This window comes from Thermobia domestica, chromosome 9, assembly GCF_964235325.1.
Source record: "Thermobia domestica chromosome 9, izTheDome1.hap1.1, whole genome shotgun sequence".
Classification (NCBI taxonomy): Eukaryota; Metazoa; Arthropoda; class Insecta; order Zygentoma; family Lepismatidae; genus Thermobia; species Thermobia domestica.
In genome coordinates, this window is record NC_137462.1 from 4,364,640 (window position 1) to 4,379,425 (window position 14,786).

General features: G+C 35.3%; 1 protein-coding gene across 2 annotated transcripts in view; it reads right to left on the bottom strand.

Moving 5' to 3' along the window:
• The window catches only part of ssh (Protein phosphatase Slingshot), a 334,909-nt gene that overhangs the window by 178,453 nt on the left and 141,670 nt on the right, over positions 1-14,786 (bottom strand). For both annotated transcript variants that reach the window (XM_081770478.1, XM_081770477.1), the window contains exon 2: positions 5,465-5,520. In XM_081770478.1, coding sequence (XP_081626604.1) covers positions 5,465-5,520 — 56 coding nt within the window. The remainder of the gene's footprint in view (positions 1-5,464; positions 5,521-14,786) is intronic.

Consider the following 14,786-nt stretch of genomic DNA (forward strand, 5'->3'; position numbering starts at 1 on the left):
TGCTGAACGGGACGTTAAACTCAACTCAATGCAATGCAATTATTTATTCATTATCGACATTTCAGTGGCGGATCTAGCCCGAGGCCGGGGGTGACCTATGCTCCCCAGTTTTTTGAGTGATAAAAATATTTATATATTTTTGAAAGTTTATAATAAATTCATAATATCCCTATCCTAGTCTGAATTCTGGCTGCCCCATCCCCAATGTTTATCTTTTAAGTCTACCACTGACCAGAAGGCCATTTTACAATGAAACATTAACAAATTAAGAAACGAAAATCTGGAAAAAAGTAGGCCAGGGCCATAATATTGAAGGTACCATCTCGGTATTCGCCCATTGACTGAAAAAACAGCTGAAACTCGCAGTTAAATTCGAAATTAGAATCAAAATTTTCTGACTACGAGGGTCAAATATTAAGTACTCTCTTCGGTGCGAATCATATTCTTACTCTATTCGAAGAGTGTACACAGGTACTGAAACATAAGACTTTTTTTTTTAAATATTACATTTAAAAAAAAAAAAGAATAGTAGCTTTTAAAATGTAGTCTATGGAGATTCTAAACACTACGCTGACTTTCCAAACCACGCTATCAGTGTTATGATCAGTGGTCGCCAAAACGTCGATCGCGAGCTACTAGTAGCTCACGGGGACATTTTCGGTAGATCGCGTTAACGCTCCAGTTGGCTATAAACATTAAAATGTAAGATTTTTTTTTTAAAAAAAGTGGGAAACTTTTTTTTTTTTTTGGTTGGTAGCTCACATTAGGATTTAAAAATGGTATGTTAGCTCAGAAGCTTCGTAAGTTAGGCAAACACTGGTTATGATCATTCCACAAATTGCTTTTTAATGTGCTGGGGGCGCGGTGGCTCAGTGGTAGAGCGTTCACCTCTGGTGCTTGGGGTCCCGGGTTCGATCCCAGACCCCGCCAAGTGAACTTTGTGGTGGACAAACACCGTGCTCGTGGGTTTTCTCGGGGTTCTCCCGTTTCCTCCCACTTTCTTCATTCCACCATTTCACTCATCTCTCATCATCACCGTCTCCTTTAGCCTAACCGGCATAACCGTGGGACGTAAAACTTAAAGATTTCATTTCATTTTTGCTTTTTTAATGTAAACGGACATCTTGGAAAATTTCCCTCGACATTTCTGAAGCAAACCAAAGAAATTCGGTTGTAAATACCTTGGAAAGAGTTAAAGATATTATATTCAAATACGATCAGAAATTAAAATAAATTATCTTTGATGTCAGTCACTCAAAAATCAAAAGGTAGAATATATTATATATATATATATATATATATATATATATATATATATATATATATATATATATATATATATATATATATAGAGAGAGAGAGAGAGAGAGAGAGAGAGAGAGAGAGAGTCAGTCCACAAAAAAAAAAAAACTGCAACATATGAAAAATAAAATCCAAAGTTGTTCTGACCCAGATAGTGGCAACAAAACGTCCGCCTTCTCTAACTAAAAGCATACACGCTATTAACACGAGACAGAAAGAAAAAAATGTTTGGATAATACATTTGAGGACAACACACAGCTCGTCTTTCAAGCGCACCGCAACTACTTCAATATTACCATCTCCCGAGGGCAAAGGAAGAGGCAGCCAAACATACCCAAAAGATATTTCCATGCAAGTCTGCTACACTTTCTCCACACGGACAGTGCAAAATATTGCTATGGCGACAGCAGTAAACTTCAGACAAGCAGACGAGGAGAAACTTTCGGACACGCCACTCATGATGAATGAATGTCAGTGCATAATTAGTTATTAATAGTGCTAACGAACTTCAAAATAAGAACACTTCAAGAAGAAATAATTAAGATTTCTTAGTTTCCTTTTTTAAACATTAAGGATAATACCGAAGTCACAGAATCAGTGCACTGTTTTTGTAATCTTCAAGATAGTGCTTTTTTTTTTTCTAAACCAATACGTCGAAAAGACTTCAGAAAACATGGAAATCGAAATGAATCGGGGAAAGGAAAAAAATTAAATGCACAAAAAATTAAAATTTCTTACTAGTATAATTACATTCAAAATTCTAGTTTCTGTTTTTCTTTTTTTTTTTTTTTCTTTCTTTCTTTCTTTTCAAATTTACAAGGGGAGAATATCCTAATGATACGATGTCATTCATTTGAGAATACGAGACACGTCCACAATATGTGTACTAGGGCCCTCGCGAGCAGAGGGATTTGTTATTGCTATGTTGTTCAGACTGCTATGTGGCTTAGTTCCTACCATTTCCAGCGTACCAATCACGCGTCTTGTAAAAGTTTTGTTTTAAATATTTTTTTGAAACCTACAAAAATTTAGTACACTTAGTTTCTGGGTGTGCCTCGTACAATGGCGAACATCGCATAATACTATTTAGTAAATATTATTATTTGAGTATTCGAAAATTACAAAGAGGAATTGTAAAAATTATTCTTTGAGTTACGAGTATTTTTGAAATTGTGAAGGGAAAAAAAAATGATGTGAACGGGAAAACACACTTTTAAAGGTAATGATACGAACGTTAAAATCAAACTTTTGACTAAACTACAGACAAAAAGGAAGAGAGAAAATAAAAGTATAAATTCGTCGTTACCGGTCGTGCGATGGGGTCTCTTCGGACGAAATGTCAACAGAGCTACTCGCTGAAATATCACACCAAACGATGTATGAAATTAATGGAGTGTCAATAAAGTGACATTCTTTTGACATTCTTCAAGTACAACGCAGAAAGCCGAGGATTAAAAAAAAAAAAAAGGACAGAACCACAAATGGGTTTGCTTTCCACCTATGTTGACATTAGCAAGGAAAATACTGAAAGGCACCGGTAAGGTGTAAATCACAGTGCACACTGTTCTACAAATACAAATAAGAATTCTGTTTGTGTATAAGGCTTATTCAGCAAACGACAAAGACGAGAGAAAGCTAAGTTTGCAATAGTGTGTGAGAAGAAAGAGTAAAAATTAGTATTTTTGTCACGATTTCCTGTTTGGCATGTACGACACCACCGTGGCAGGAAATCAGCTATAACCACACCAGCATCTTTTACCCGACGACACGTGCACTCACGTTTACACGAAGACAATGGACGATAAGCTGGAGATATCTCACTCGAATTACATTATCTTGGTTCAAGACGCTTCTTCTACTTTTTCTCTTCGATCATGATTAACATTGTCGTTTTTAGTGAGGAAGACCCAGGTTCGAAAACTGGTGAGAATACATGATTGAGATCCCAATTAAATGGAATCAAATTATTTAACAGCTTCTGGTGTCAGCAAACTGTATGGTTCCACGTCGATGTATCATCCCAAACAGCTTGAATGTTACGCACAGAAAGTGTAAACAGGCTGTTTACAGCTCCATGAGTATTTTTCTTCCACAAGAAACAAATAATGCCACCACAAGTACGTCAACCTTAACTCATTTATCGTACGTACACCTTTGATACAGTATTGGAGCTTGAAAGGGATGTTAAGTTTCAAAGAACAAAATGGCCAGAACCTGTGGCCTTATTCTGTAATTTAATTATCTTAGGGTGCGATACTGTGATAAGGAAAGGTGTGTTATGTGCAAGTGATCTTGCATTGCAGTCTGTGTACCGCCGGCAACTAACCAGATTCATCTTGGTTTGTTTAGGTGCTTAAGTAAAAGCCCCATTCTTCATCATCATAGTGCTGTAAACAAGTACCATACGCAGTTTTATCATGTTCAAAATTATAAGTCTATATAATGCCAGGATTTTTGCTATATACATATGTATCTTAATACAGTATTTTTTCATCATATCTTCTTCAGGAAGGAGGAGGAGGCTTTGAGCACGAGACTGCTACAAACAACACCTCATTCTTTTAAACAAGTCCACATTTCACTTAACTTGAAAAGAGACGAGTTTATCACTTATTTTTGATTTCCTAACCTATTTCGAAGTACTGTTCCAATTAAATGTACTGTAGAGGAATTAACTTTTACAGTGCAGCAAAACAATAGGAGCAACCAACAACATAATGATTTTACTTGTCTTTTAAGTTTTACAGCTTTTAGGTTAAAGCAGACGATGACGGATGAATGATGAAACGCCTATGCCCTGAACGAGATCGGAGCCCTGGACAAACAAATCTAATAGCCAGCTAATGTCATAGACCACTGGACCATCATGTAACGAAAACATATGGAAATGATCTCCTACTGCCTTAAAAACAATAGCAACTCAACATCTCTACCAGTTACTGGCGTATGTTCATTGTTTTCTTCAAAATTTCGAAATCTTTTTTGAGCAAAATCTTTTGATTAAGAAATAAAATTTATCTTACAATTTATAGAAAACAGTTAGTTCGCATGAATAGATCACTTACGTCCAAGGGCGTCCATGTTGTGGTTTCCAGGGGGGGGGGGGGCAAGTATAAGCGACGTTTCAAAAACAGTTTCAAATTTTGCTGTAACTAATGTAAAATTACTATTGGATTTTCGATATTCTGAAGTACAATTTCCTCTAGGGGAGGGGCGAGCGTCCCACCTTGTTCCCCTGATGGACGCCCTTCATCATACAATAAAATATGGTGAACAGAACAGTAACTGGCTCGTGTTAAAAATTGTCCCTAACCTATTGCAATTATTTCCGGCCTCCTAAAAACAATATTTTACCACTAAAACTGCTATCATTTCGTAGTCTCTCAGGCGAATATTGAGTTATTTCTTGTATTAGAGAGAGACAATACCAATTGACTTAGCAAAATATTCCTCTTAACTTTTCTGTTGACTGAAGTACACGAAAACTTAACACTCGGAATAATCCTATGTGTTTTTAGCACATGAAATCAAACCGCTAAATTATTTCAAGCGACTAAATCATATCTCTATTTGTATCGCACAGCGAGCTAAACACAAAGACTGATACTGTGCATGGCGGATCCAGGATAGGATCAAGGGAGGGGTTAAACCATAGTTTGCCGTTTTATCCAGTGTAATGCAGGAGTAAAGCACATTTTATCCAGTGTATACCTGAGCGTCAAGGGGGGGAGGCTATAGCCCCTACAGCCCCCTTGAATCCACTACTGTACACACATACATGTATAGCGATCTACCGTACCGCATCTGGTATAGCTAAAGGATTTTATATCTCAAAGAATATTGGAAAGTATTTCAGAAGTTACAATCTTATTACAATCCGTGATTTGTATTTTTTTTTTGTGCATCCACTGTTAGTATTCTTGATTACATATGCAGTAATTGTTGTTAACCCCATTAGCACATCACCTGCCATGAAAAAGATATGAATCGACGATCCTGCGATTGTTCTCCGAAATTAAGCTATACCTTTAGGTCATTAAGTAATCTATCAACGGCAGGTGTTCCTTTCCTTCAAACCCATTGTCAATAGAAGGAAACGAGTTATGTCAAAACTAAAAACTATGCAGAAGCTATACTGAATATGGATGTATTATTTACTTACCTTCTGGTAGATTTGCTACTATCTTCTTCATCGACAGATGCCCCAGCTCCGGAATCCTACGAAGAAAGAAAAATAAAAATATGTTTATTAAATCTATAATAATTAAATGTGCATTAGCATTAACAATTAATTATATTGTATAGTTTGTTCGAGAAGAGCATCCTGCACAGTTTCTGTTGTTAAAACATCTTCTGAACTATTTTTAGTACCCAGATAAAGATGAAGTTTTGAAAGAAAGAAAGAAAAACCATGCTAGTTTTAATATTTTTATCAATTTGATATATTTTTTTTTTTTTAATTTTCTATCTTTATGCACTATAGATTTAAATTTAAATAAAAGTTCGTGACCAGTTACAAGCACTAATGCCCTAGGCGGCATCGGAACCCGCGAGTGGCACATATTGTGCTCTTTATTTTAGCACCTCAGAAGAGCATATATAAATTACCATAGTCCGTTAGAAACAGATGGTTAATTTTCTTATTGTTTTATTATCTTCATTTCTAAGTAAATGCTGGGTCTGAGCAGGCGCAGCTCGTAAGGGAAGTCACACAAGTAGAAGTGCAAGTTTAATCGCTAGAAAAGTTACGTAATGTTTAAAATTTCGTATACAATAATGAGAATGTTAGGCCACTTTTCTTCCCTTAATTTCTTTAATTTTTATTCACGTGCCTTCCTTTACGAGCCGCCTCTAGGCCTGGGTATTCCACCTTATACAAACAAAGTCACAGTCTTCTCTGACTACAGCAAATCCTAATAAACCCAAGACACGGAAACCAATCTGAGCAGTACCTAAATTTATTTTTTAATTTTCCAAATTGAGAATGTAACCGTCATTGATTGAATGATTGAGAGCAATTTAATGGGGACGTCAACCACGAGGCTATCTGTCCTTGTTACAATCACGATATGGCCAATCGCCGACACGTCCTCAACATTAAATTACTACTTAACTATGGCTTACGGAACCTGAACATTCAATGCCGCATTTACAAAAGCTCTCCACTGACTTCTATCCTTAGCTAACTGGATCCAGTTTCTACTTTGTATTCCTATTTCTGCAAGATCCATCTTAATATTGTCCTTCCTTTTGCGCCTGGGTCTTTCTAGTGGTCATTTTCCGATTGGACTTGCAGTTAAGACCGAAAGCGTTCCTACTTTCTTCTATTCTAGCTACATGACCTGCCCACCTGAGCCTCCTACACTTAATGACCCTAACAACGTTTGATAAACGGTATAAATTATACTGTTCCTCGTTATGAAGTTTCCGCCATTCCCCATTTCCGTTCCTCTTGGGCCCGAATATTCGTGTCGGGATCTTGTTTTCAAATAATTTCAGTCTACATTCTTCCCTCAGAGTAAGCGATCATGTTTCGCAACCACACGGAACAACAGACATGATTATCGTTTTGTATATTTTTAACTTCAAATTCCTCGAACAGAATTCGCGACGAAAAGAGATTTTGAACTGAATAACAACACGAATTTCCTGCTTTTAGTCTATATTTAATTTCTTCGTCGATATGGGTTTCCTCTGCTAATATTGATCCTACATATTTGAAAATTTCCATTTTTATCAAAAGTATAATTTGATATTTTAACGCATTCATAATATGCTTTCATCAACTAATTTGTTTATTCATTCTTATCAACTAATTTATTTATTCATTCCTCAGCCAAAAACATCTTATTCTTGGACTGTTATATAACTTAATAATGAAAAAACTTAATACCGTTATTATACAATAATCCCTTCATTTTCGGTAGATACGATATATCGTTCATTAGTGATTTTGGGTCTAACTATATTACTAGTTACTATTTGGTAAGGATTCTCCCCTATTTAATATTTCACTAATGAACAACGGAAGAAAACCAGGTGAAATCCAATTCAAGAGACAAACTAAGAGATTTTCCAATCAAGATTAACAGAAGCAATAGGAATTAGGACCAATTAACAGTGTGGCCAACCATACAGGAACTGTTCATTGGAATGTATTCAGAAAGTAGAAAGTGAGGGAGCTAAACCGCTTCCTGTGGTATTGCACACGCACGTACGCATTGGCACTTGGAACAAAACAATTCTTCACAACAGTTTCATTTTCATGCAAACACTCTACGCAACGCAAAGACCGTGGAAGATCGCCTTATAAGGCAATAGTCAACCTCCTGCAGACAGAAAGTAAAGAAGGTGTATGTTCTACTTTGCACGCTTCGAGGATCAGCGCCTTTTCTCACTGTTCTCGGCAAAATACAACGCTTATCTGTCACATACACACTCAAATTCATACAAGACAGGGAAGGGGAGGAAAACTGTTTCATATTTTCAGAAAAAAGAAGTAATATTAATAAACCTATATATAATCCCTACACGTAGTTCATATCTTTAGGAACCAAACTTCTAATGGAGTCTTAATCAAGTTATTACATGCCCAAAAAGAAAATCATCAGCTTTGAAGATTGAGACAGGACTGGAAAATTCTTTTGTTTCAAAGCTTACGTGTTATTCTTTGTCTAACCAAAATACTATTTATTTTTCATTTTTTAACAACTGTCAAACGAACTCCAGTGATATGGAAATGTATGGTAAACATTTTTGCTAAAAATACATAATGTCTTTATTAGTTAACTGATCATAACATATTTATTTATTTACAACCTGAGATCCTGACACCAAGCATTTTTATACTCTAACGAAGCAGGAAAAACAGGAGATTAAATCGACTTAAAAAAAAAAAAAAAAAGTTCACTGCTGAGGCAAAGTTAAGAAACTACGACCAATAAGGATGAGAAAAATCATGAAAAATTAACGAACAGATTTTATATATATATATACAGGGACGTACGGAAGGGGGGGACACGGGGGTCCGGACCCCCCCCGAAATTTCGACTTTTTAAAAATTTAGCCTAATTTTAGGGGCAATTTTAGCAATTTTAATATAAAATAGCTTCATATTTAGTTTGAACCCCCCGAAATAAATTCCTGGGTACGCTACTGTATATATATATATATATATATATATATATATATATAAACTATCCACAACTTTGTAACGTATGTTTGTCATACGATTTATATGCTTTTACTGGATGGCGAATGCCATGCCGAAGTGAGGAATTTGATCTGAATTTCATGGAACTTGAAAGATGAAAATATCATGAAAATAACGGATTCAAAATATAATTGTGATTATGTGTACATTTGACCTGAAATTCACTGTTTATAGGTCAATTTTCTGGATGGTAAATGACAGAGACATCAATGACTATTTCTGAGGGATTTGCCTACGAAACAAAACTATTTAAATGTTACATTTTTCCCAATATCTATAATAGTACAATCTTAAAGAATTATATATTTTTTGAAGTGTATAAATAAAAATCTCGGTAGAAACTCATACTGGCCTTTATTGGATTACAGTGGATATATTCAAAAACATACTTCTCTGCTACTGCACAGTGGATCCCTTTCTCAAATTTACTACATGACTATGTACATGACCACAACTGAGAAACTATGCTATTATAGAATGTGGGGAGATGTTTTCTAGAAAGAAATGTTTAACATCATGGAACTTTGGTTATGAGTTCCCAAACCTGAGATGACTGCCAAATATTACAGCCCTGAACCGTAACATTATTATTATTATTATTATTATTATTATTATTATTATTATTATTATTATTATTATTATGTAAAATTTAGTGCTTTTAACGTTTGCTAATTATAGTCTCGAATTGTTTTCGATGTGACAGAATAATGATATTAATATGAAAACGGTAATTAATGCAAAATATATTACAAGCGGCACGTAGTATTAAGAATTAAGCTAGTTATATTTCATATGCTGTATTTTTCTTTGAATATATATTATCTGTAAAGGTTTGTTTATAAACATTTTGTCTGACGAAACCATGAAGCCAAAATTACTAAGGCAGAAAATTACGTAAATACATGAATAAGTGAATAAATATGATAATATGATTTGTATAGTAATACCGTAATCAATAATAATCGAAAACAGACACACGCGAAAAGTGTAGTTTGTCATCAATAAGAAGCTACTAGTAACTGAACAAGAAAATTAAGGGAAAAATGGATCAAAGGATTGCGATATTGGCTAATTTTAGTTTTTAGGCCAGGGGCCACAAAATTTTTGAATGGCACCTAAATCGAGTTTTCGTATTTTCTTCGGAATAAGCACATTATACTGTGTTAAGTGATAGTTTGGGTTTGGCTACACTGTATGTAGTTCTCCATATATAGAAAGCGTACAAGAATTTATTTATTTTTTATTGAAATATATTGTATCTTTTGATCCTACAAAAGAGAAAAACTTTATAAAGCACCACCTTCGTGTATATGTAGGATTAATTTTTAAAAACCGAACTGAAGTACTTATTCTTACATACGTGGGATTCGAAACATTTCGATAGGTCAATAGTCCAAAGTTATCTTTCTATATTTACTTTGGAAAAATATGACTGGTGTTGAAAGGACCGCAGAGAAAGATGAAGAATGCAAAGACATGTTCATTAGCTATCATGTCCCACTCCTCCTAAAACAAAAGGTGTTGAATGTACACAACGAATGCTTTGTGCGTAGAACCACCTCCACCAGCAGCATGGAAATATTCAAGATGACGCAGCTGTATATTGAACTTCCAGCAGTGAACATATAACAGTATGGATTGGCTTGGATTTTTAAACCAACCCTCGTATTATTCACACATCAATTCTTGGAAATGAACTGCGACTAATCAACAGTTGGAAAAGAACAATGCTTAAGAATTTCTCACCCAAAGGGTACCTCACCTTTTCAGACAGTCTCGCTTCCTCCCGTCAGCCCATATTAAGAAGAAAAATTTTGCTACCCTCGAAAGAAACGCCCACGCAGTGAACTCTCATGACGATGACAGAATTTTACGTGACAATGTGAAAATTATCAATAATCATTAGTTCCACAACTTATTGGAACTATCAGTGTTGTAATGTGATTTTTATTAACTTATGAACCATTCATTATATATAATTAGCAATATAACAAAGCAAAAACTCAATGTTCTTTACGAACTATATTTTAGTTTTGTCAGTGTATTCTTGCGCTGGGACCTGGCAGCAGTGTGGCGCGCGAGGAGGCGAGAGAGAGCGTCAACTTCTGGAGAACCACACGGACGGATTGAACTAGCTCTCATGTAGAATTAATAAATTGAATTGAATACTTTTCAAATAGTGCTGCACCAAGTTTGTATATTAATAGTGGTGATAGTGTGATATCAATAATGTAATGAACACCATCACAGTTAATATCAATGAAGAAACTCCCCTTTGATTCGTCGTGTATTCCTGAAACGAAACCATCGAGTTATCATCTTCAAGTGACAATATAAGTGAAATCTTCCTCATGAACGTGTATGGATGTTCACCGTTACGTCTGCCGAAATTGTCGTGCGCGGTTCGTGTCGTTCCGAATTCTTTGGGCCAATACATCATTGAGTAAAATATTATCCACAATTTACAAATGTTATTATTTTTGATTTATATGTAATCAATACAGTAAAAAAAGAGTGATAATATAGTGCTACTTTAAAATTCTTGTTATTACTCATGAAATGATGATAGTGCTAACCAAATGTGTTTAATAAGTCATATTTTCTTCTAGCCCTTCAATGTGTATAAGTTAAAGTGTATGCGGCATAAAGTGTTTATCAGAAGGTAAGGTATCTATCAATAGAGAAGTTCAAACATTTACTTTCGTCTCCCACTACTCATCTGGCGTAAATCATACATTGCTGCCCCACTTGTATTCTTTTACAGGTAATAATTGGTATACCTTGAAGCTGACGCATCAGCGACGGTGGGTAAACGGCAAATGTCTCTAGTTAGTACTACGCCCGAATCCTAGGATCGCGGAGGAGTGAAGATACTTGTTTATTGCTAGTCTCTTACGTCAATTTACTAATTTGTGCATTTGAATGATAATGTAAAGGAGATTTTTGAGAGATCCAAGGTTCGAATCCCAATATTATTATTAGTTAGTCTTCTCGAACTGGAACAAACGAGTATCGAACCCCATTCCCCTTATATCTGGCGCTTCGAACACGGACATCCGGAACTCAAAGCCAGAACCGGCACTCCCCTTATATCTGACGCACCGAACAAAGACAGATGTTTTAGTGGGGAGAAAGCGAATATTTGAACTTCACAATTTTGTATTCAATGCCTGGTGTGTTGTGTTTTGTAGTATAATATCTTACAATGTCAACTGCTAACGAAATACAAACACTGCTTGAAGCAGTACAAAAGTTGTCCGCGGATTTAGCTAATACTAACCAAGTGATAAAAGATAATCATAATGAGTTAGTCAAACAAGGTAATAGTGTAAAAGCAGAAATTACAGAGTTACGTGAAAAACATGAATTTTCAACTCAGGAACTTACGAATGGTATACAGAGAGTAGAAGCTGAGTGCAATGCCTTTAAAGTAGAAATTAAAGTTGAAATCGAAAATTTGAAACATGAAGTTAGGGATTTCAAGGCAGAAGTAAATGATCGTTTCGATGAAATGAAAATTCAAACGAACAATCAGCTGATCGAGACACGGAATGAGTTGTCATTAGTAATCCAGCAGGTTGAAGCCCAATGTTGTAGTTCACTAACTCAAATGAAGCATGATTTTCAACAGATTTCTAACACGTACGAATGTAAAATCGTAGATCTTGAGCAGAAAATATGTAGCAATCGAAATTCGTTGGTAGACATTGAAAGTAAAATTCAAGCTCACCAAGCACAGGTAGTCCAGTGCATGCAAAAGGTAACCGTAAATGAAAGTAGTGTAAACAATTGCGGCATGGAAGTTGACCGGATTAATCAATCGTTACTTTTTCTCAAAAATACTGTAGATCGTTGTAACAACATTGTAGTAGAATTAACAAATGATAGGGAAAAAGAATCAAAACAGTATGTTCAGATCCAGAGTACTGTTTTGGAGGTTAAAAATGAAATTGGTAACCTCAAACAAGAACTGCAAATGTTACAAGCTCAACTAACCTTAACGCAAAAACAAATTTTGAACTTGCATGTGGAATCTAGACCCAGTAGCATTGCTAATACTCGTAGTGTAACTAATTCACTATACAGTAGTGTAGCTAACACTTTATCAACTCGAAGTTCCACTAGTCGTAGTAGCAGTAGCGGCACTAACACAAGTTATGAATCTAATAGTAAACTGAAGTCTAAAAGTAAAAACCGTAGTCGCATTCATCACAGAAAACCAGTTCAGATTACGAATGCTAGGCCCATTAAGCGTAGTGATATTGAATCGTTCGAAAAGTTCTTAGGACACGAAAGCGAAATTACAGCTTCAAACTTCTTGGAATTGTTCGAGAAAAATGTTAAATTAATGCAAATTCCTGAAGAGCAGTATTTAGATATTTTAGATTTTTTGATGCAAGGATCTTCCAAATCCTGGTTCCTTACTCGTAAACCCGACTTTAAATCATATAGTGATTTTGTTCGTGCTTTCAAGCAACAGTTCGAATCTCCGCAAGTCGTAGCTGGTAAAATGTCAGTATTGCAATCCAAAAGGTACGACCCCAAAGCCGACGGTACAGTTTACCAATTTGTAGCAGATCGCTACCATAAAATTCGAGAATTGAATGAAAATGTTAGTGAAGCTTTTATTTTGAATACAATTAAATTGTTATTGCCTAATTATTTTCAGAAACAATTGGTTTTGTTACCATCCTTGGATTTGCAAACTATGTTGAATGTTGTTCAAAACCTTGAAACATTGTCAAAAAACAATGACAATTTTAGAACAAATAATGGATTTCTTAAGAAACAGATTCGTGTAAATCAGGTTAATGTCCAAGAAAATGAAAGTAATGAACATAATTTTAGAGAATCACAACATCAAAGCAAAAACAAAGGTAAAAAGCAACCCCAAAGCAAAGGTAAAAATCAGCATTTTAAGAATAAAGGTAAATCGAGGAACGTTCATTCTCAGCGTAATCCTGAAAACGATAATCAGTACGATAGCCAAGAAGGTATACATTACACTGAGACTAGGCGCGCTGATGATGGTGGGCATACGCCTCAACCATTTCCAACTTTTCATCCTGGTAACCAACCACCTTTTATGTCAAATTTTAATCAACCTCGTACCTTCCCTTCTACAGCATCAGGTAATCAGAGTAGGCATACACCGTTAAACTAGAAACGCTCTGCCGAGAGAGTGCTTCTGGTAGAGCTTATGAAAACGTCAGTAATAGCCATAATTTTAGTAATCAAGATGCACTCACCCCAATTTTTCCTGTGGAATACGTAACGTTGAGTAAAAATATTAATAATGTTGTTAATTGGGACTTAGATATTTCTGAAGATGAAATAGAAATTGATGAAAATGTAAGCCAGGGTAATAACACTCGCACTGCAGAAATTTATTGTAAAGTATTAGATACTCAGTTGAAAGCATTGTGCGATACAGGCGCTTCGGCATCCCTTATCAGTTTTGAGGCATGGAAACGTATTTCTTCCGTAATTTCACATCCGCAATTAAAACCTGCACCACATATTCTCTTGGTAGATTATTCTGGTAAAAGAAAAAAGCAGGTTAAGGGTGAAGTAAATATTTGTGTGGAAATAGAACACTTGATGTTCGACATAAGAGTTCTGGTAGTAGATGAATTAAACACAGAATGCTTGTTAGGTCGCAATTTCCTCACAATCGCCCATGCGATGATAGATTTTTCGAAAAACGTAATTAGTTTTTCTGACGGAAAAGAAAGTGTTGTTGTTCCTATGCTCATTGAAAAAACACATAATAAAGAAAATAGTTGTTGTCAACCTAAGAAGATTTTGACTTATGCTGATCGAATAAATAAACCTGTTGACACTGAGTTTGGTATTTCTGTAGGGGATAATAACTTTTCAGATGAGAGTTCAGAGTTTGAACCCAAGCATGATTATACATCTTCAACATGTCCCGTAATTAATAGTTTGGTTTCACAAAAGGGTAAATTAGAACAAGAGTGGATCCGTGTTTTGCATGAACGAGATCAGACGTATTCACAGTTGAGAAAAGAGTCGAAAGATTTTCGAATAAAAGATCTCAATATAAATCAAGCAGTAGAAGAGAATTTTTTACTTGAATACTATGGTTTACAAATGTCAGAAATTGATAATGAGATTCAAAATGCTCATGGTAATAGCCAAAGTAAACAGGAAAGTTGTGGGGATAAGGTATTAAACGATAATGTTATTTTTGAAAATGTGTGTGCTGTAGCAACAATAAACGAAATTAGGGAAAAGGTACATGAATGTG